This window comes from Orbicella franksi, chromosome 12 (assembly GCF_964199315.1).
Source record: "Orbicella franksi chromosome 12, jaOrbFran1.1, whole genome shotgun sequence".
In the NCBI taxonomy this organism is placed as follows: domain Eukaryota; kingdom Metazoa; phylum Cnidaria; class Anthozoa; order Scleractinia; family Merulinidae; genus Orbicella; species Orbicella franksi.
Window position 1 is genome coordinate 24,679,900 of NC_138156.1, and position 21,133 is coordinate 24,701,032.

Below are 21,133 nucleotides of genomic sequence, written 5' to 3' on the forward strand. Positions count from 1 at the left end.
GTTCCTTTGAGTTTCGCTGAGTAGTACGTATGCAGTAGGTATGTTTCGTATGTCTAATAAGTATGCAGTACCAGTTAAAAAGCCGCAGCGGTTGCAATTAGCGTTTTCTCGTGAATTGGAAGATTGGCAAGTTTGCTTGTGACCGACTCTAATAATTATAGCACTACGTATTTCTATTCAACGTGGGCGCGTGGCTTGCCTCGCGAATTCATACTTCAATATTTATAACCATTTCAAAATTCTTGAGGGCTTGGCAAGTTCATCCGCTAGAGCAAACCATACAACGGAAGCTCGACCACTGGATATTGTGTAACACGTAGAGCATACTTTCCTCGGGTACAGCTATTAAGCCCTGATTCCAATCGTTTTTCAGTGTTTATTAAAAGAATAAAGGACACTTGAAGCAGTAGTTACACTGTTTCACGTGGTTTTGTTCTCTGAAACTTGAAACCAAGACCTAGAGAATTTAACCCGGGAAGCCCACCTACTCCATTTCTTCTGAAGTAATGGAGGTACATCATAACATAAACAAGCAAAGTAAGAGAGATTTTCAAACCAAAAAATTATGCGGCATCTGCTTATGAGTGCTTTTAATAGCAAACTTTTCAGCTGGTTTATTCAGGTTGCTGTTTTGCAGCGGAAAGTCAAAAAGCTGTTCCCGATGTTCACTTTATACCGTGCCCCCGCTTCGGTTGGTTTCCTTTTTTGTGGGGTTTCTATTTTAAATGATAGCTGAGAAAAATGAAACTTTAATTGTTAGCTGAGAAATCGCCCAAATTTAACTGTTAACTGAGATACAGTCATCCATTCAGACCTTCGTTAAATCTTTTTGCCGTCTAAGGCAGCTGAGTTTCCGGTCGTTCATGCCGCAGGGATATTTTCTTAGTCAGACCGAGCGACGGAAAATTGAACAAATATAATTGTTTGGGTAAACCAAGATTCATGGTAATGGTATGGTATACATGACCAACATATTGTAAATTAAAAATAATTTTTCTTCAAGCTAGCCTCTCCAAAGAACTTGAAATGTAACCACCTCAGTAGTGAAAGTATTGAGTATCTAGTTAACTAGACTAATGAAACTAGGCATGAAACAATTGCGAATGGATTGGTGCTAAAGGCTGACATGTCAACAGTCAGTTATATTTTAGTTTAAAGCTTAAACTTGTGAATTCTTTTTGAAATTGAGCCTTCCTGGGGAAGATATTAGAGGGCTCAAGCTTTGTCATCGTGAATTACTTGACTTGCCAGTGCTTGTGGAAACACTGAAGGTTTTTGGTTTTAATGGCCACCCCCTATAAGGAACTGATTGTTCAGGTTTTCAGCCGCCAAACGAGTAAGATTTATATCGCCAATTGTTAAAGCTGGATCTAAACTAGCTAGAGCTTTAAGTTGTCACTAATTTCATTCGAGCAATCACCCTCAAGGTCACCAGCAATCTTAGCCTCGCCCAATAAAACTCGCTAAGTATAAATTACGACGTTATGGCTTTCACCGTGACCGAGATTGTGCGTTCTCTTAAGATTGTTTTTTCTCACCGCCACTCAGTAAGCCTTTCCAATACCACACATGTTTTTCATCGCCTACGTGCTTTACCATTGTTTCATGTTTAAATTGCAACATTCTCATTGCCTTCGTAGTTGTGTATGGCTAAAAATACGTGTTCGTATCATAAACCTCGTAAGGCTAAAAACTGCTAATATAAACTTATCAACTACTGGTGTAAAACTTCTACAGGGTTTGGACACAACACAGCTTCGATATTTCAACTTTCAAAGGTTACGGTTTAGCATTCCGTGACCGTCTTTTCTCGGTAGTTTTGCCGGGGGGGTCGGAGTGATTGTTTATACTTTGAGGTAATAAACTTGGTCGATTTGATTTCCCGCAGGCCAACAAGAAGCTAAGAGTGCACTAAAAATGAAAGAACTTTGTTGAAAGAAAAAGATGTTTGGATGCCTTTGATGACTTGAGGGTGTGCTCTAATTTACTGTCAGTTGATAACTGGCCAAGTTTTTAGTGAGCAATTAAATGACAGATAGCCAAACCTTTAGCTGGTAAAGTTTCTAGCCCTCTGGTCATCCAACCCATAAAATGACCCATTTACACTTCCCATCTAGACCGCTCATTCAATATTCTTCCCTAGGTAACATACACGGGAAATGGACTCAACCAACGAAATGACCATCTTCTATAGCAATCAATCTGACGAAACTTATTGATATTTTGACTAAATCTTCCAAGTAAAACCGTTTAGAAAACCAGGAGATCAGCAAAGACAATTTGAAATTTTATGTTGGCGCGCACGGCGTGATGGGAAACTTTACGTTGGAGTGTTGCCTAATTCAATAATCTGCAATAACTATCTCTAATCGACTTTAGCAGTTACAGGATTAGAACTGGAATTGCAAATATTTGGTGCATATCTGACAAGGGTTAATTGTTATTCTTTTAGGTGGTGCTTAGTCTATGTCAGTTTAAATTTACTACTCTTTATAATGCAGTTCAGAACTCAATTCTAAATGATCTTGGTGTCAACATTTTACTGACGACAAGTGGTTATGTGGGCGTGAGGAACATTTTACCACCGTGCGAGCAGAGTCTCCTTCGATCTTCCCAGAAAAATTGGGAAGAGAAATCCTCTTCCCGATTTTCCTAGGAAGATCGAAGGATCACTTTTTTTTTTAATCTCGAGGCTAATTTTTTTCGTTGCATAGTTGGGCACACGTTTACCGTTCCACACAACCAAGTGTTGAAGAAGCATGGAACGATACTTTCTCTACAATGCTGTGCGCTGCCACAACAGTTTCGAGGGCAAAAAGCGGTGCAACATTGCGCGAAGCTGCACCGTGCATGCAGACCACCTTAGCTCAAACATATCTTTAACACACCCATTTTTAGTGCTCACAGGTGCGCATTTTAAATGTGTTTATTTGTTTGTAATTTGCTACGAAAAAAATAAGATTATTATTTCTCAGTGAAACGCTGAAACGCTGCCCGTTTCCCAATAAAATTCTCCGTTAGTTTTCCAGTTAAATCTTATTGTTTAGTGGCACAACGCACGCAAATTTGCTTGATATCCCTCACAACCAATCGCAACATAGTATAGAAAAATGTTTTGGTGAACTCTAGCCTGCTACATAGTTCATGTATGAGTTATTGTTCATAATCTGCTGAAAATCATTTCAAATATAGGACAATTAACAATGTACAAATGATTTAAAATACTCTCTATCGTTCTTTGCACATTTTCTAAAGCTCTCCTAACAAGAATTTTGTTTAAGTGGAGTGAACTGACTTTCCTTCCATTCGATGTTACGCAGTCATTTCAATGGTTACGGGGTTCCCCTGGCAGCTTATGAGCCTGCGTTTTATGGTGGTCAGCGGTATGACGACTGAACGTCTTGTGGCCGTGTTTGGGTTTGGTAGCAACTTTTGATGAGATGCTACATGGTAAACAAGAAGCAATAAGATGATAAGTAATCAGTCAGATATGCCACTCGCATACGATGGAATCCCAATTTTTCTAACCTCCAAGGAAAACTATAACTGGTTTGAAAAATCGAGTAGTTCGAGAAATCGGGGGTAAAATTACAGTGTTCGACTGAGGAGAGGGAAACTCCTTTTGGTTTGAGTTATCCGTCGAGGTTAAAAAAATCGAGGGTTAGAGAAATCGGAATTCCACGCTACATACACTCATGTATAACAGTTTTTCGATCTCTCAGAGTAGGGCTTAGGTATGCGTCGTTTGTCACGTGTTGAACATACCTGCTCTTTTTGAAAGTAGTGCTAGGTTGCGCGGCTTGAACAGTTCCAGGAGTTGCCGAGTAGCCCTGCACGGAAACCTGGGGCGTAACAACTCCCTGGAGGAAACAAGACGGAGAAAAAATTCACAAAAAGAAAAGGCCACATAAAACGACAGCGCTAACCCTAAACCTAACCCTAACCCTCAACGCTTTATCTCTTATAACGTGAAATAAATGTGACATTCTCCGGGTTCCCTCCTCTTTTCCGGGTTCGAAGCCGTCCTCTTTGTCGCTTCTACTATTTAAAAAAAGTTGAGCTAAGTCAAGAACCAAGTTTGAAAAACTGTTAAGTTCAAATATAACATCTCAGCCTGTGAGCCCAGCCAAACTGAGGCCTGGTGCGCGATAGTTAAGTGAATATCAAGAGCGCAGCAAATATCATGCCTCTTAACTTCAGTATATAGTAAGTTTTTTTTGTGTACTACGTGATATTTCACGACTTTTCGCTAATAACCGTTTTAAAATTGATGTGAGTATTAATTAATACCCGAGATCCACTGCGAACCGTTGCTCACTTAGGAGGCATTTGTGGATCCTAAAATCAATAATAGAAAACCCAGTAAGGCAATCAAGAAGTTCAAATCACCATTCTATCTGCCCCCACTTCCTCCCCATGAATAAGGGATGTTATCATGGACTGTTAGAATAGTGGAAACCTCTCCTACCTGTATCTCAACCTGACCATTTCCTCCAGGAAACGTCCCCGGCGCTTCTACCGTGCTCTGGACAGTAAAACCGACAGGAACTGCCATGGGGACTTGTGACGGCGCGGGACTGGCCCAAAGGACCTGGGCGGGACTCGCTGGTACAACGACGGAAGGAGGAGTCTGGGGTTTCACTGGAACAGGCGCGGGCGCCGGTGAAGGAGAGCCTGGGGCTTGAACTTGACCAGGGGCTGGAGCAGGAGCTTGGGGGGAAACAGTAGGAGCAGGAGCCGGAGCCGGAGCAGGGGCAGGAGCAGGAGCAGGAGATTGGGGGGAAACAGCAGGAGCAGGGACAGGGGCAGCAACCGCAGGGGGCTGGGGAGGGGCTGGATATGGCTTCTGAGTTGGAGTGGTTGGTGCTAAAGGTGTGGGTGTTGTTGGACAGATCTTTGTAGTGCCAGGCGTGACTTGGGGTGTGGGTTTAATACATGGCTCCCCGCCAGTTTGATTCTGCTTGTCCTTGACGTACTTTTCAAGCGCATTTAAACGCTGAATCAGAAGTTTTAGTTCATTTGATTCACACTGAAGATAAAACAATGAAAGAAACGGAGTGTGTCAGCTATTTCAAGTTCCAATCTCTTGTGCTGAATAAAAAGTTCGCTTTTATAATCATTAATCAGTTAATCAATCAATCAATCAATCAATCAATCAATCACTCAATCAGTTTAGTAATAGTGATCAGTGTGTTAAGTTTTCCTACGGAGATGCGCTTAGCTTGTCAACACAAACACTAATAAAATCAAATGCGAAAAATTGAAAATACTGCTCATGCGTGCGTGCACTACACTTTGCAATGGAGCTTTTCAACTTCATCCACTACATGACAGGTTTACTCTGTTTTTATTTTTGATCTATACATCATAACACTGCTAGCAAAGCTGCCCGCAGTAGTAAAATACACTGCCAGCAAAGCTGTCAGAAATCACATCTTATAAAATCAGTCCTGAATCAGTTGTAAAATAGGAAACTTTTTTACCTGTTCTTTGGTGCATACTCCCGGTGTTCCTTTAGAACCCTACATAATTAGAAAATTTAAGTTATTACTAAATAATCGCCGGGCTGAAAATTTTTCGAAACGCTTTCTACCTTTAACCGATGACAACTGATCACAACTGAAAAACAGCACCGTAATTTCCAGGACTTTCCCGGTAAGACAACTGGTGACTGAAACAACTTACCGGTACTCCCGGTGGGCCACGCTGACCTGGTAAACCGGGGTCGCCCTAGAAAACAAAAGCAAACGTTTCCGTTGCTAACAGGAAATGAATTCGAGACTTGCCCTAAATGTAAAGTCTGCACATCCGAGCAGCCCATCAGGCCGGCGCTTATCTCCAGTTTCAGTGAAATGAAATGGCTAGGAGTATTTCTACTTCCCCCTGGATGGGATGCAAGTCAGTGGCATGGTTACCCCCAGCATTAAATTCGCCGGTACCCATTTGTGCACCTGGATAAAGAGAGGCACTGAGAGAGTAAAGTGTCTTGCCCAAGAACACAACACAATGTCCTTGGCCAGGGCTCGAGCCCGGACCGCTCGATCCCGAGACGAGCGCACTAACCGTGAGGCCAACGCGCCTCCCTCCCTGAATGTAGCACGTGTGAATTGTATTTCAAAAGTAGCAGGAGATGACATACCTGCGTACCGTTTTGTCCGCTTGATCCATCCCTTCCCTTCAACACGACCACCATGTTGTCCTAAATAAAACAAACGAATCCTAGCATGGTATTAAATGTCGAAGAAGTACATTTTGGTGATATTCTGTAAATATCATGATCGTTTTCTTGACAATTCAAAACGACCAATCCCATTCATAACCCGCACTTTTTGGGTCAGGTGAACAAACGCTGCAAGTAGAGCGCGGGCTCTGGGTACAAGAAAAGGTCCTAGCAGGGGTCTGGGGTGAGGGTGCAAATACCTCGTTCCTGGAATGAGTCACGATGTTGAACTTCTTAGCTGAGTGCACATCCTTCAAATGTGAATGCTTCAGATGCTGAGCATGCTCTCTGCACGATATACCACTGACCAGAACCAGGAGCAAGGCGAGTTCCATTGTCCTAACGAAACACATTCAATTGTAAAACTGAACGGCTAGAGGTTGCTACGCCTTTACCTTTGGAGCTATTTAACCTAAACATTGATAGAAGTAACCTATCCCTTCGACCGTTTCACTGATTTGTTTGCCAGTTTTTCCACACGTTTTATTTTCAAAATACCTTTAAAAGACTTTCTTACGAAGCTAACACATCTGACAACTGTGATATCCGTCTGTAAACTGTAAAATGCAAAAAGTTTTCATTCTTTTGTTTCGTAGCATTGAATAGTTGGATTATCAAAGGACTCTGATTTCGCTCTTTGCGCCGTCAGTGCTACACTAAAGCGGCAGCCCACACCAGTCACGTGACCTTTCCCGCCACAAACAAATCAACTAGCAGGTGGTAGGCTGGTGGATTTTGAGAGCAAAATAAATATGGCGGAATACTGTTACACGGAAAGCAAGGACAAAAATAGATATCGTTTGCTTTAGTTAGTGAAAAAGATTCATTTTAACTATTTTTAGTCTGTGGAGCAAAGGCAGTTCCTTAGTTATGTTAACTTAAACCATTTCGATCATTTTACGCTTAATTTAAAAATAAGATTAATTTGTTCTCAAAACAAATGACTCGGACGATAATAGTTATTCAATTGGAAATGTTTTCAGATTTACAAAACATTAGCTTCGATCGAGATAGAGTTTTCGGAGTAGGCCTCATATGGGCCGTAGTCTGGTTTTTGAAAACGTAAGTTTCAATTGAACCACTTGCAAAAGTCTCCTCAAGAGATCAGTAAAATTAAATAAGCTTAGATATGGGTTAGGTTGCTTTTATCGTTTCGTTACAATATGTCGGGTTTCACACAGACATTCCTCGTTACTTACCTTCCAATCATGGGAAGCAATAGACAGAAGCCCAAGAAATAAGAAACAAACGAGAAAATGCCCGAAAAAACTTTGTTTTGATCTGTCAAGATTTTAGATCACTGACAGTCACGTGGGCCTAAACTTCAAATGAATGAATGATAGCCTCGTTTTGATTTTTTGAGATTGTACTTGGTTCTCACAGTCAAGTGAACTCAAAATGGCAATTAAGACACAAATATGAAATCATTAAAACTCAGGACAAACATTTCTGAAAAAAAACTTTGGTTCCGCGAAAAAGGATGAAGTGGGGAACTCGCAATTCCATTAACGACACAGAATATGCAGAAGAAATTGTGCGCCTTTTGTCCCCCTCCTCTTCCCTCCAATTTAGGTCCCTGTAACGTGCCTTGCAAAACGCTGTCGCGGTTCCAGCGCTGTTACACGTCACTAGGCAATCCTTGTCGCAGGCAAAAAGAGTCTCGCAACGGTTTTATTGAGGCAAGCGATGCACGTAGTGTTCGACTTTTTGCGATGATTGTGACAACGTTGTCTGATTCTCAGATCAGACGGTCCAAGGACTCTGAGGCCAGCGGCAACGTTGCAACGACTGTATTATGCGTCATCAAGAGGCGTTACACGTGCACTGAGATGCATACGAAATGGCGTAACGGAAAATTTGCGATACAAAGACGTCACAAGTTGAACTTGCTGAGTTGCAAGCTGCGAACCAGTTACGTTCTACAAATAAAATTGGCTAAATCTAAGATAGAATCACGTCTATTAAAATTTTATTAAAATGTCTGCAGATTTTATTAAAATGTCTTATGATTCGTAAGCGTGAACAAAATTGAAATTAAAACTCACCATCTCCCTGAAAAGTAGTTACAAAGAAGTTTTAGAGAAAAGGTAGGAAAAGAGCATAAGAGAAAGTGGATTACTTCAAATATTTTTTTCCAGGAATAAAAAATGTTCAAATGTTGTTGTTTATGGTGGTCAATGTGCTTAGCTATACCTAGCTAGATCACGGGCATGCTACTTAAACTGAAAGAAACAAATATATCGACATTATTGGCTTAAAAATCCCAACTGGCAGGAGGCAGACCATTTGGCTATTTACAAGCACGACCGAGGAGTTGAACTAGGGTCTACCGAGAAACAACTTAAACTTAGTGGTCAGAGCAGGACTTGAACCGGCAACCTCCGGATTTGAAATCCTGCGCATTAACCACTCGGCCACGCTGCCTCCCACTAGAGTGATAAAAGTGGGAAAACGTGAAATTTACCTTCAAGTTCATATAGCGCCCCGGAAATCCGTCTGTTATCTTCTATTAAGGGTTTTATCTTTCATCTATTAAGGGTCTTTGTTTCGAATTAAATTGTAAATAATTTTATCTTTATGTAGCTAAGGTATATTTTAATATGTAAATAGTGTCCCCAATTAGTTAGACTAAGAGTAGTCACTCTTTCGCTTAGTCCGTCGTGCGTGACGCGAAAGAAAACCGCGAGAAAAAAATGGCCTCGCGAAATCCTGGGGGCGAGAAGAATGGCCGCGCGAGATCCTGGGGGCGAGAAGAACGTCACGCGCGACGGACTAGGCGGAAGAGGGACTACTCGTAGTCTACCAATTAGTTTTTTTAAGCTAAATACCATTGACACTTAAATAAAGTCTTTCATTCATTCATCCGTTTTACACTGCAAATCATGCTAAAACAAGTATACTTGAGGCCAATGACTGGCGATAATTTGAGAGAATCCGTTTGAATCATTCTCTCTGGCACAATTTCTTGAACCGTAACATGTTTTAGCAATTAAACGTGTTCGTTGTCTGTAAAACGTTATGGACTGTTACTTGATGAAGAAAAGGAGTGCAAAGTTACGAGACAAGAAATTGAAGATAAACAGCTTATATACTAACATATTGTTACCGAGAAAACAGAAGAGAAAGCTAGGGCCCAGATAGCATGAACAAGCGATCACGTGACATACATCTGGCGCATGCGCTTGCTATGGTCGACGCTGACGTAAGTTAATCATTAAACAAAGATATATCCCTTACCCCGTGCATGGGTGTTCCAAGACAGTTCAAAACGTTGCAAGTTATGTGAGTGTTTATCTATGTAGTTGAGCGCAAAGTTCCATCTAACAATCGCTGTTAGATAAAACTTCTCTTGGGAGGGCTCGGTGGAAGATTTTCCTCAAGGTCTAAATCTTTTTGTGATGTCCTTTCCTCGTCTTCCCGTCCTTCAGTGTACTTTAAGATATCAGAACAAAGTTCTTGGTCTATTTTTCTCGTATAGCAATCTATGAATTTGTCAATGTGACTTTGAAGATAGCCCAGAGGAGCAGATCCCTGGCTGAGAAGTTGATAATGAAACTCCGGTAAACTGAACGACTTGCCCATTGCCTTCTCCACCTGTTTGCGCATGTTTACTAGTTTCAGTTTCCCCAACATGTAGGCTGTAGCTTGGCCGGGAACGCTCTGGTATCGAGTCACTTCCTTCACTGCAAAGTCTGTAGTATCCCATGTATAGTCTTCAAACTTTTTGAGTGCTTCTGACCTGATAAGAAAGCAATTTGTTACGTCTTACCAACGTTAAGAATAACAGCGTGAAATTTGCGAATTTTAAAACGATTTGTTTATGACGTGAAACCAAAAATCATTCTTAAAATATATTCTTAAATTCGCCGGTACCCATTTGCACACCTGGGTGGAGAGAAGCACTGTGGCAGTAAAGTGTCTTGCCCAAGAACACAACACAATGTCCCCGGCCAGGCTCGAACCCAGACCGCTCGATCCGGAGGCAAGCACACTAACCATGAGGCCACTGCGCCTAACACGGAAAAACAGTCCATATTTTAACGCGAGTTAACTGGGCGAATGAAAAAAGTAAAAACGGACTTAACGTTTTGCAGTCTATCTAAGTGGTTTGTCTGAAGTCGATATTAATTAATTAATTCACCATGAAGCCTTTGAACTTGCTGAGAATGCGGCGATGGGCATACAGTGAACCTGTTATGTCTCTCCTTATCCTTCTGTCCGTTCAGATGGGTACACTTGTTATAGCTAACTTGTCTACAATAACCAACAGAACTTTGTTCACCTTGTCATTCCTCTGTAATGAAGGCCGGTGTCCACTACCAATCTCACAGCCCGCCATACCTTAACACAAAATGACACATGTCAAAATCTTCACGATTTCTGCCACATTGTAAAGTAACATTGTTTTGAGGGATGGTCTTAAATGTGCCCAGGGACACGAAGAGAACTGAGTGAGTGAGTGAGCTGTTTTGAAGGGCAATTTTCCGAGTCAATCCTGGGAACAGCCATGCGGTCAGAGCTCAATGAGGCATCGCGAAAGGCTTTTCAGAAAACCTGACGTATTTTCCCAATTTTAAATCAAACGACAAGAATATCGGAATGATTTGTCGAAAACGACAGCTGTTGTTTGTTCTGTGATAATAGTCAGATATCCTCTTTGCTAATCACACAAACCTGCCATTTAAACATGCCATACAGCTGTAGATAGTTCTGTTCATAAAGATTAGCGTCTTGGGCGAGTAGAGGACTCTCCGCGTATAGAGCCCAGCCCTCCTGGAACGCTATGTACGAGGTTTTCTTATCAAGCCACCGCGGAACTCCGCCGCACTTGTCTCGAAAATGTTCTATCAATCCTGTTAATCAAGAAACACAATAGAATAAAATGACAAACTAAAAGCGCACCGCCGGCTGGCGTACACGTCTCGTAATTGAGCGCACAATTCATCATGACTCCACAAAAATTGGTGTCCACAATAATTGTTGCGTGCCTGCAAACGAGGAACCTTTAGTGGATACAATGGTTGCTTTCCGTTATGCCAGACCGACCGGTAAGAGACCAGTGGAAATACCCCAGGAGAATGAAATGACATTTTCCGAACAAACCGGGCCAACCAAGAGGAATGGCTCTTACCATTTTAATCCCTTTTCCGAACTCCCTACATAAGTGAAGAGAAGTAGGGCAATGAACCAGTTTGTCAAAATGGAACGGCAAATTTCCGTCCGACCGATCAAAGTGGACCACCTCCAGAGGTGTTTCCGAACACTTCGGTCAGAAGGAACCGAAACTGACCTTTCCATTTGACATCCGAACGGAATTTCCGGAATCTTTGGCATAATGGAAAGCACCTAATATTTCCGGAACGCTTTATCGTTCGCGGATGACTTTAACGGTTAATATACGAACATATGGAAATCTAATACCTTGCATCTGAGTGTGGTGCCCAGGCCTCGACTCGTGCCCGATTACAGACCATTCCTGGAACTTTGGCCCATACCTCTTCAGAAAAAAAGGAAGACCAAAATAACTGGGAGTGGTACAGTTTCCTCTGCTGGGACGAAAGAACATGGCGCCATTGGACGGGTTGTAGTGGGGTAACATTTGTATTGGGCAGTTGGCCGCGGTAGCCTTGGGACCAGTAAAGTAAAACATGGATTGGATCTTCGGATAAATCATGCTCATCACAGTTTCAATGTACTCGCTCCATTTCTCCACGGCCGCCCAGCGCTGCGGGCAATGAATCTTGGCAGAGGCTGGATCGTGGCACGCTTTGTACGCAAGCTCGTCGCTCTCATTAACTGGGAATGGAGCCGTGTTGTGCCACTGGTCAGCTGCATCCAATTGAAGCTTAAAAGCTTCCACTGCTTTAGATCTCTTATTTATGCGAGTCAAAAGCTTTGCAATTTTATACACCTAACGTAACAAGACAACAAAAAAATAGTACATGATTGAAAAACGTTACTCTGGTTGAAAAAATGTAAAAATGTTAGTAAAAATTTTTTGTAAAAGTCCCAACGTTTCGGCTAAACTTCAGCCTTCATCAGGGGAAAGTGACAAGGAATTTGTAAAAAGGCACGTTCTTATACTATGCAAATCAGCAAATCGGAGCTAATTATGTCCTATCCCTTAGGGCTAAATTTAAAAATTCGTGCGGTAAATGCATGTCATCACCGCGGTTCAGCGGATCTCTACAAGTGTTAATTTCCCATGCTTCTAAAATACGTCTGTTGCGCCAATTTGTGCTTGTACGTAAAATCGTACGTAAAATGGATCATTGGATAATGCAATTCAAGAGTTTTCATTTGTTTAGCCATCATGGTATATATGAGCCATTATACCATGCTCTACAAATATGGTAAGTGTACGCGTCATCTTTTTGGGCGTTTTTTATTTTTATCTTATTTTAGTTTTCTATATTTGGGAGCGTTTTTAATAAAACAATTATTCCACTCGCGCTTGTTGGCTGGATATGAGATAGTTATAGCTAACTCATACCCAACACGCGCTTGTGGAATAATTGACAAATATATCACTTAATCGAAGAGTATTTAACGTCCTGAAAAGGTCTTCGTTTATATATGGACTGGATCATACACACTCCTATTCAGCCGCGCGCGAACCGCAAATATCGTGCTTGCTCGCTCAAGTTTTGCGTTCTTCCCCGCGGATTTTGGAGTAAAAGAGAGACTGCTCGCGGTCTATCTTCAATGAGGTCATAGGCTAAGACAATACTAAGATTATATAGTTTAAGCTCCCTCGGCAGGGAGTCTATGATCAGAAGAAATAACAGTGTTTCTTTAAGCTTTAATCATGTACGGCTTAGTGGATAAGCTTAGAGAGTGGAAGCCTGTTAATTCGGTCTCCTACGGGCCATGAACATTTGGCCGTATTAACGAGATAGGGTCAAATTTCATGACCGGTCCAAATTGAGTGACGTCTGATCTTAGCTGACTTAACAGGTCACAACTGCACTTTGAAACAACTGTTTTTTAATAAACCACAGGAATGCAGATATAATTTTACAAAAAAAATGGAAACGTCAATCAGAACTTACAATATTATCAGTGAAAAACGAAAACAACTGTTTTGAGTGGCCGTAAACGGAGTAAAATTATAAAGGATTATACAGGTTGGGATTTCAGAATGTTGCCGTTGGCCATATTAACGGCGTGGCCGCATTAACGGAGTTTTCTTATAACAGAATGTATGGGTGTTTCGCGGGGACAAAAAATGTGGCCGTAATAACGAGATGACCGTATAGCGCGTTCCACTGTATTTGTGTGTTCTTTATTATCGGCAGATGTTTTGCTTCCTGGATTTCATAGGCGTGTTTGGTGCGAGGGGCGGAAAGAAAAACATATTCAAAGTGAAGGTTATTATCTGCACTCTAAACTATTAATAATGTCACGGGGAAACAAAGCCTACCTGTGGCATGTAGATACTGAGTTGCTTATTTCCCTCTTGATTGATATCTTCAGGGGAAATATCAAACGTTGTGAAGTACGATAACATTATGCGATAAGTGTCAGTGCCACGCAACGCCTTTTCAGTACCGGGTAGAACCTTTGTCGTCCTATTCCCCAAATCCGGGACACCGTCCGTGTACACATAGTCCACGGGCAAATTAGCAAGACCGCTGGCAACTGTTTCAGGTAAACAGTGACGACTGTGTTCGTATTCAAGGTAATGAATAAGGTTCAGTACGGGTTCTCCAAAACCTTTCACTAAGGCCTCTCTAATGGCGTCTCTTGCACTCTGGCCTGAGTGTTCAATTCGCCACCGCGCGTTCACTCCTGAATCTAAGTTGGCTAGATAAGCAGGTTTAAGGTAGAGTGAGGCGGACCACTCCCCCAGTACCCCCATTGAGTCATTCGCCTTTGCTATTTCAGGATATTCCTCTTTAAAAGCATCAAGACCCGCTTTACAGTCAATTGACGAACGAACCATGCCGGCTTTGACTCCCAGGGCAATATTATCTCTGTTAATAACAAATCAAAAGCATTGAGCCTATCAATCAATCAATCAATCAATCAATCACTCGACCTCATTAATCGAGTTCGTAGTTCATATATACTGCTCGAAACAGATCCAAGCTTTTCCTTTCACGGTTCACCGAAGTTTTGACTTTAGTCATAGCAGTATCAGAAGATTTTACCAATCATTTCTAGAATCATTCTGGCCTTGCGTTGCTAGCATGTGTCAATGTAGTATTGTAACATTTCTCCCTCAACTTGTTTGGTGCCTGGCTCTGCCTTCGGAAGGGATCAGGTTTCCTCTTATAAAGGGAATTTTTCCTAGCACACTAGTTGACCATGCACTAATGCACTGTTGTTAAACCTCTACATGTATCATAGTCTGTCTAACGTAACAACCAATAAATTGGATCTGTTGCACCGTAAAAGCCGGGCCTTACCATTTGCAGCTAGCAGTCTAGTCAGTGAAGGGGGCAGCACCCTATTTACCGGTGGACAGTAGTACTTTTCTTGACTGATGTACGGAATGCGAAAAACAGTTGGGCCGGGTTGTTCGAAGCCCGATTAAACTAACCCAGAATTAGTGAGAATTTTGATGTCATTTTGTAACTTTTCGGTGAGGTTTTCTGTTCATATTATTTGTTCTTCAGTTTTGAGTTTGAATAATCCCAAACTACAGAAAACATAAGCAGTGAAAAACATTTTTATAAAAGAAAAATGAATACTTCGGCTAACTTTTAAACCTGGATTACAGTAAACCGGCTTTCGAACAACCCAGCCCAAGTTGGTAACACGTTGGCCACATGTCGTGTTTAAGAGAAAGGAAACATAATGCTACAGTCGAATTCGAATTTCGCGAGCAGTAAAATTGACCAATCACAGCGCGTGATATAACGATGACCGTGAAAGCATAAAGTTTTAGAACGACTTGTGGCCAGTTGTCGTTCATCAAAGATTCTATTGCAGAAATTTCTAAAAAAATTATTCACAATATACTTGTACCGGGGAACTGTCTTATTTCTAACAAGACATTATGCCTCTTTGGCTGCTATTTCCAGACGAAAATCCTTAAGGCTGGTTTTTCACTAGCGACGGAGTCGTAATAAGAAGCGTAGAGCAATATGATCTAGTGAAAATCAAACCAACGGAGTCGGAAGCAGAACACCCATTCCGCTTTTGACTCTCTCGCTGTGATCTGCTGGAAATAAGATTGTCGGAGTCTGAAGTTGAAACGGACAAGTAAACCAATTACAATGCTCACTTCTGGGCCTTGTGATTGGTTGGTTCTTCCGCTTCTGCTTCCGACTCCGACATCCTAGTTCACACCGGATCGTAAGCGGCGGAGTCTTAAACAAAATCGGAAGAAATGGGAGCGTTCTTATTTTTCCAACGAGCTTATGACTCCGCTTATGACTCATATTTTTGATTTTCACTTGGTCATAAGTTCTCTTACGACTCCGACTCCGTCGCTAGTGAAAACCAGCCTTTAACCAGCAAGAGGATATTACCCTCCCCTCCCTTCTTGCCAAACTAAACCGCCACAAACCTGTAACGATCAAACGTGTCCTTGTGTTTCATAATGGTGTCAATCACAAATTGTAGATCCTCGTAGGAACGAGGCTTCACTTGCCACGCGAAAGAATTGATGTCATAAGTCACGTAGCAGATTGGCTGCCAGCAGAAGTAGTTTGGACCCATCATCCAATCACCTGCGTAATAGTTGATGTCAAATGGCGAATCGAACACGTGACGTAGGAAATGCTTTGCCTGTTGGAATGACAATAAGAGAAAAAACTTCTTATGTATCGCCTTCCATTTCGCAAGATGGCTGAAAGGTCCTGTTTTGTAATATTTAAAGGAGCTACTTCACGGTTTGCGCGTCTTGAAAAGTTTAGCCTAGCTTTTTTCAAGTTTGTCGTTTGTAATCCGTGTTGATCTTCTTCATCCTCGATCATCCTTGTTTCTGTATGGTTTATCAGTATTTCTTTAGTGTGTTTCTATCTTAGTAAACTACTATTTTCAGGTTTCCTTCAATTTAAAGATAATTTTGTACGTGGCCCAAATAACTGAAAATACCGTGACTGAGTTCCTTTAATGAAGCTACCTTTCAATCGCCAGAGAGGTTTTAATTCTTTCTTTTAACTGTAGAATCATTTTTTTTCAATAAATTACCCTTTTTCAACATATTCTACCTAGCCAAACTTGAGCAGGTTTTGTCAGTACAGAAGTTCAAAGGTGAGACCAAAACGGATTATGTGTTTAGACGAAATCGTGATCTGCTCAACTACGTCTTAAACGAAGCACTGAGAGGCAATCAAAACGCTTACTGCGTCTGATAATTCGTGCTGATTTTACACTCGCCGCATAAAAGAACAAACGTATCTTTATGCCCTCCATTTACCTAGGTACTAGCGTAAAATAAAATGCGTTCAGTTCCAGCAGCCCGTCTTATTAAGTTTAAAACAAAGAATCAAATCCGCTCTGGGATATGAAATTTAATATCTTTTTTAACGCAAAGTAGACCCTCGTTATCTAGAACTCCGTTATCTCGATTCTCGAACTCCCCGTAATCCCGAACTCCCGTTATCTTGAACTTTTCTTTGTTTCCCTTGAGGTTTCGAGATAATGGCAATCAACCGTAGTAGTTTTGACTTTTTCATAGTTACAACAAGGCCGGGGGTACTCTACAAAGTTCTTCATGGGGAGGCTGCGCCCCGAGGTCCACCCCTTACCCTTTTGTATACCATTTTGACAAAAAAGGGACCCCTTTAGAGCACATTTAATTGAATAAAGGTACCGCTTTCACATACTTTCATAACTGGCCCGTATTATGAATAAATCGCCAAAAAAGGAAATCTTCACGTCATTTTCAGGTATTGCTTAATAACTTAAATGATAAAGGCATAAGGTGCGTGACAGATTTCGCTACCTTTCCATATACCTCAACTTGTGAATGTCCACCCTTTTATAAACCTGAAGCTTGAAAAAGGTACCCCTTTCATCCGGAGCCTCAGTCCCTGTATAGGCCCTCATAGGGAGTATGCCCCGGGCAACAAGACAAGATGACCAAGGTCAGCGGTTCCATGCTCACCTGCCATAAGGCTTTTCCTTCTCGCGCCTTGAGTTTCCTCTCGTCTACTTTAACGTTATTCAGTTTTTCCAAGAGCGCTAACGCCGCGTCCGTTTTTCGTTTAAGAGCCTCTGGGGAAGGATCGTAGGGGAAATATCTATGAAGAGAAAGCAGTTGATAAATTACTCGCTTAACATCGGCGACATTGCGAAAATAATTGGCCTTGTAGGCATCGAAAAGAGCGGGAAATTGCTCCTAACCGTACCCTGGACGAAACTGTTGATACAGACAATCAAAGTCGCCCCCCTCCCCTAACCCCATTCCATGTTGTTTTGGTCTGAAAACCATCGGATAAGCTATTCCTGTCAGTATTATCCGGCAAAATAACATTGCAAGCATTGCATTTAACAATGTTTTGGCAATTGTAGGTATTTTTCAATTTCTCTCAACTTTCCTGTAATTTCTGTCCAAGGTTTTAGATCTTGCGGACTGAGGACTACTGCCCGGGGGCGGGGAGGGGGGGGGGGGAATCTCGTGTAAAAAACGAGGGTGCTCGTCGGAAATTTCGAAAAGAACACCTAAGAGGTACCCAGATCCTGTTTTGTGAGCGTGGCTTGAAATTTTGTTCACCCCCAAAGAGTTACCAATTCTAAAACAACATATCATTTCCTGTCATACAGCTTTTTTCAGCTCAATACCCTAAAAGGTACCGCAAAAGCTCACGCTGTGGACTTTTTGATGAAAAACCGTAAGAGGTACCAAACCCGGGACCGCTTTTTTAACCCACGACGAGCAACCCCGCCCTTTTTATTTGGGAGCCCCCCTCCGGGGCTTACTGGGCCCCTGACGCCAAGCGTGTCAAGCGCGCGAAATGAATGAATCATCTACCTTATTATCACTTATTTTCGCGCGACTATAATTTCGCGAATTTGGAATCGAAATGTTTCGCGGGACTTAAATTACGCGATTTTGACGAATCACCGTTTTTCAAGGAAATTGAATTTCGCGAATCAAGTAACTGGTGCTCGTTGGTAAACTTCCATTTCTGTATTTTATTCTTTTGAAAAGAATGAAGCTATCATGAAGAGGCTCAAGCAGCTGATCACTGAGAACTATAGGGAGCCAGATGCCGATGGCAAATTTAACGACTGTACTGAGGAAGTGTTACAGGAACTAATTCGGCAAGATCAGTCAGATGATGAGGAATAAGGACATGCGTTGAACTGAAATTTGAGCCCTTCTACTTGTAAACTCACAGCAGACTGAAAACTTAAATAAAGGATTTTATAATGGGCACTAAATTTCGCGTCTTTAATTTTCTCGGTACCTTTTTTTCGCGCCGGGGACTTCAATTTCGCGAATTTTTTTAAACGCGAAAATTAAGTCTCGCGAAAATAAGTGATGATAAGGTAGCCTTTTACGGTTTAGTCTCGAATCGCGCTCAAATCACATGCGCAGGAAGCAGCTGAACTGGAATTCAGTATATATGATAACATAAACCTTTGTATTCTCCATTCTCCTGTTACATAACACTTCCACCTAACTGTAAGCCGTTTTTCAGCGCTCAGCTTTTCAACCTTTTTATCTGTTTTTACAGAGCTCTATTTTTTCCTCTTCAGAACAAGGCTTCCTATCAGTTAATGCGATAGAATCTTATTACTGGAAGCTTAAATCCGCCGCAGAATTTTATCGTCAGTCTTGTCCCGGAGACAGTTCTTATTAATCACCTTTAAAGCGTCGTGAACAGGACATGCGTGGAATTTTCAGCCACAAAAAAAAACATTAGTGACATTAACAACCTTGACATCATCAAATAATAAAATGAGTCGACTACAGAAATGAAATTCAAGCTCTCTGATGTCTGTCATCTCGCCAACAACAGAAAGTGAAGCACTTCTGAAACGATCGTTACTTTCCACAGCGCATTGTCTTATTTGACTCCGAACCTAATACGATTCAAGGTCATTTAACAAACGTACTGAACAGCACATGAAAACATCGTCCTCACACCTTGTATTACCCGGGGTATTACCTTGTCTTCACATATTCGGTCATTTCTTGTCCTATCAGGTCAGGATTCCACGCCACATTGTTAGGATTGTGAGTAAAATAAGCGGTTTTCACTTCTTCCAGTAAAGCTGGCAATCCAACGCGAACCGCCTCATCAGAGAAACGACAAAGCTGCGACGAAGCAACGGACACGCGCTTCTTCGCAGTGGAAGACGGTTCGACTTGGCCGCATTTTTCATTTGCTGCATGTAGCTTCACAGCGCCAATAATTACCAACACTACACCAATCAAGGCGAAGAGCAAGCCGAGTAGTAACAAGACTGAGTCGCTACAAATTGCTCTGTCTTTTAAGCGTCTGTTGTGGTGCAGCTGTGCTGCCATTTCTGATGTTATGAGAGACTACAATCGCTTTGTAGACGTGTAGTACTAAAGTGAAATTGACACTACAAATGACAAGGTCATGTCAACAGAGGTAACTGACTGTCTATCACTGTCTGGGTCATTTACGTAAGATATCTCTCGGGTTATTCTCGTTTTTAACCCGTGATTGGACGCAACCCAAGTCGATGTGTGTCCACAATCAGCATGCCTACGGGGAGGGGGGGGGGGGGGAAGGGGTACTCCTATGTATGGGCTATATAGGTATGTGTGGCCCCAAAGTGTATGGTTTTCCGCCGTTTTGGTCATAAAAAAGGCATCGATTTTTTGGTCATAAATAGTGTATGGGTTTTGCACTCTACTCTTGAATTGGGCATGTTTTTTAGAAAGAGCTTCTTTTCAATCTTTATCGACAAGACCATCAACATGCAACGAAAGCCCTTCATAAACTACGTTTAGGGCAACTGTGCCAGCCGCAACGGTCGTAAATAGGGAATCCAATTTTTTTTGTCAGGTCATAAATAGGGTAGGGAAAATCGCAGATTTTGGTCATAAAGAGGGTAAGGGTTTTGGGAAGCGGGCCTCACACTTTAACCCAATTTTTCTGGGAGCACCCCCGTGAGTTGCAGGTGTGAACTGGGTACTGACGGGGCGAGAAAAAACGCGAGGAAAAATGGGAAAGAACAAGTTACATGGTGAAGTTAAGAAACTTGCAAGGTGGTATATCGATCACAACACTTGTGACCCACCATGATTTCCTGTGACTTTTTTCCCTTCAATATATCACGTCACGCTATTACCTACACGCGTTTGCCAACAGCAAGGAGAGATCTGTGACAACAAGAGAACAACACCAAGTCACCAATCAACCTTGAAAGGAAAAGTGAAAAGGAAAGGAAAGTAAAATATATTCTCCGTTGTGCGAATGCAACCTCTCTCTTTGCTGGACATTTAACAATCAGAGTCCCTCAGAATCTATCATACCCTGAGTCATTGTTGAGCGTGGGTTATCAACTCTACCATCTAAAGCTCGTGCTAATAACCATAGGAATAAGAACTTTATCTTTATCAGGGAAAAATGATAGTAATCGGCAACAAGAATGGGATCTGGCTAAAGAGTAGATTGGAGCAATTAGATTAAAGAATAAGAACTTAAACTTTATCGTTTCCATTCCGTAGCTGGGAAAATTGATCGAAATCGGTAACAAGAATGAGATCTGTATACAAGAGTTCACATAGCCTGCGTAGCAAGCGTTCCCATACGGAGAGCTTTTCCGCATTCTGACCGCACGCAGGCTAGAGGTCACAGTATCAAGACTGAAGAGAGAAAAACAAACTCTTAAACCGTTTAAGAACAATTTATAAATAACTAGTCAAGATCAGCCAAGTCACTGACCCACGTGGTAAGATGGCACAAACAGTGCTAATAGAGCAAGGCTGCTCACATGTGAAATTATGTTGTCAAGGGTAAAATACATACATGA

At 41.8% G+C, this 21,133-nt stretch overlaps 2 protein-coding genes across 2 annotated transcripts; both read right to left on the reverse strand.

Moving 5' to 3' along the window:
- Positions 1-6: 6 nt before the first annotated feature.
- Positions 7-7,348, reverse strand: LOC145464309 (uncharacterized). Its single transcript, XM_081448156.1, has 7 exons — positions 6,421-7,348; positions 6,140-6,199; positions 5,686-5,730; positions 5,484-5,522; positions 4,469-5,029; positions 3,766-3,860; positions 7-3,443 (listed from the first exon to the last, which is right to left on the reverse strand). Exons 1-7 carry the CDS (start codon positions 6,571-6,573, stop codon positions 3,326-3,328), a joined length of 1,071 nt encoding a protein of 356 aa, XP_081304282.1. The 5' UTR covers positions 6,574-7,348; the 3' UTR covers positions 7-3,325.
- Positions 7,349-7,449: 101 nt separating this feature from the next.
- On the reverse strand, positions 7,450-19,837 carry LOC145464307 (uncharacterized). The gene is made up of 8 exons (XM_081448152.1): positions 19,294-19,837; positions 17,283-17,418; positions 15,738-15,958; positions 13,644-14,196; positions 11,642-12,131; positions 10,895-11,073; positions 10,503-10,561; positions 7,450-9,959 (listed from the first exon to the last, which is right to left on the reverse strand). Exons 1-8 carry the CDS (start codon positions 19,650-19,652, stop codon positions 9,554-9,556), a joined length of 2,403 nt encoding a protein of 800 aa, XP_081304278.1. The 5' UTR covers positions 19,653-19,837; the 3' UTR covers positions 7,450-9,553.
- Between the last annotated feature and the right edge of the window lie 1,296 nt (positions 19,838-21,133).

What these genes read in the sequence shown, in the direction of transcription:
- LOC145464309 (XM_081448156.1), bottom strand. Translation starts at nt 6,573, where the DNA reads ATGTGTTTCGTTAGGACAATGGAACTCGCCTTGCTCCTGGTTCTGGTC. An exon ending in TGACTCATTCCAGGAACGAG is followed by an intron (nt 6,200 to 6,420) that starts GTATTTGCACCC and finishes TGTTTTATTTAG; the next exon opens with GACAACATGGTGGTCGTGTT. An exon ending in GTGGCCCACCGGGAGTACCG is followed by an intron (nt 5,523 to 5,685) that starts GTAAGTTGTTTC and finishes CTAATTATGTAG; the next exon opens with GGTTCTAAAGGAACACCGGG.
- LOC145464307 (XM_081448152.1), bottom strand. Translation starts at nt 19,652, where the DNA reads ATGGCAGCACAGCTGCACCACAACAGACGCTTAAAAGACAGAGCAATT. An exon ending in AAGGAAAAGCCTTATGGCAG is followed by an intron (nt 15,959 to 17,282) that starts GTGAGCATGGAA and finishes TCATTCCAACAG; the next exon opens with GCAAAGCATTTCCTACGTCA. An exon ending in GACACGTTTGATCGTTACAG is followed by an intron (nt 14,197 to 15,737) that starts GTTTGTGGCGGT and finishes TGTTATTAACAG; the next exon opens with AGATAATATTGCCCTGGGAG.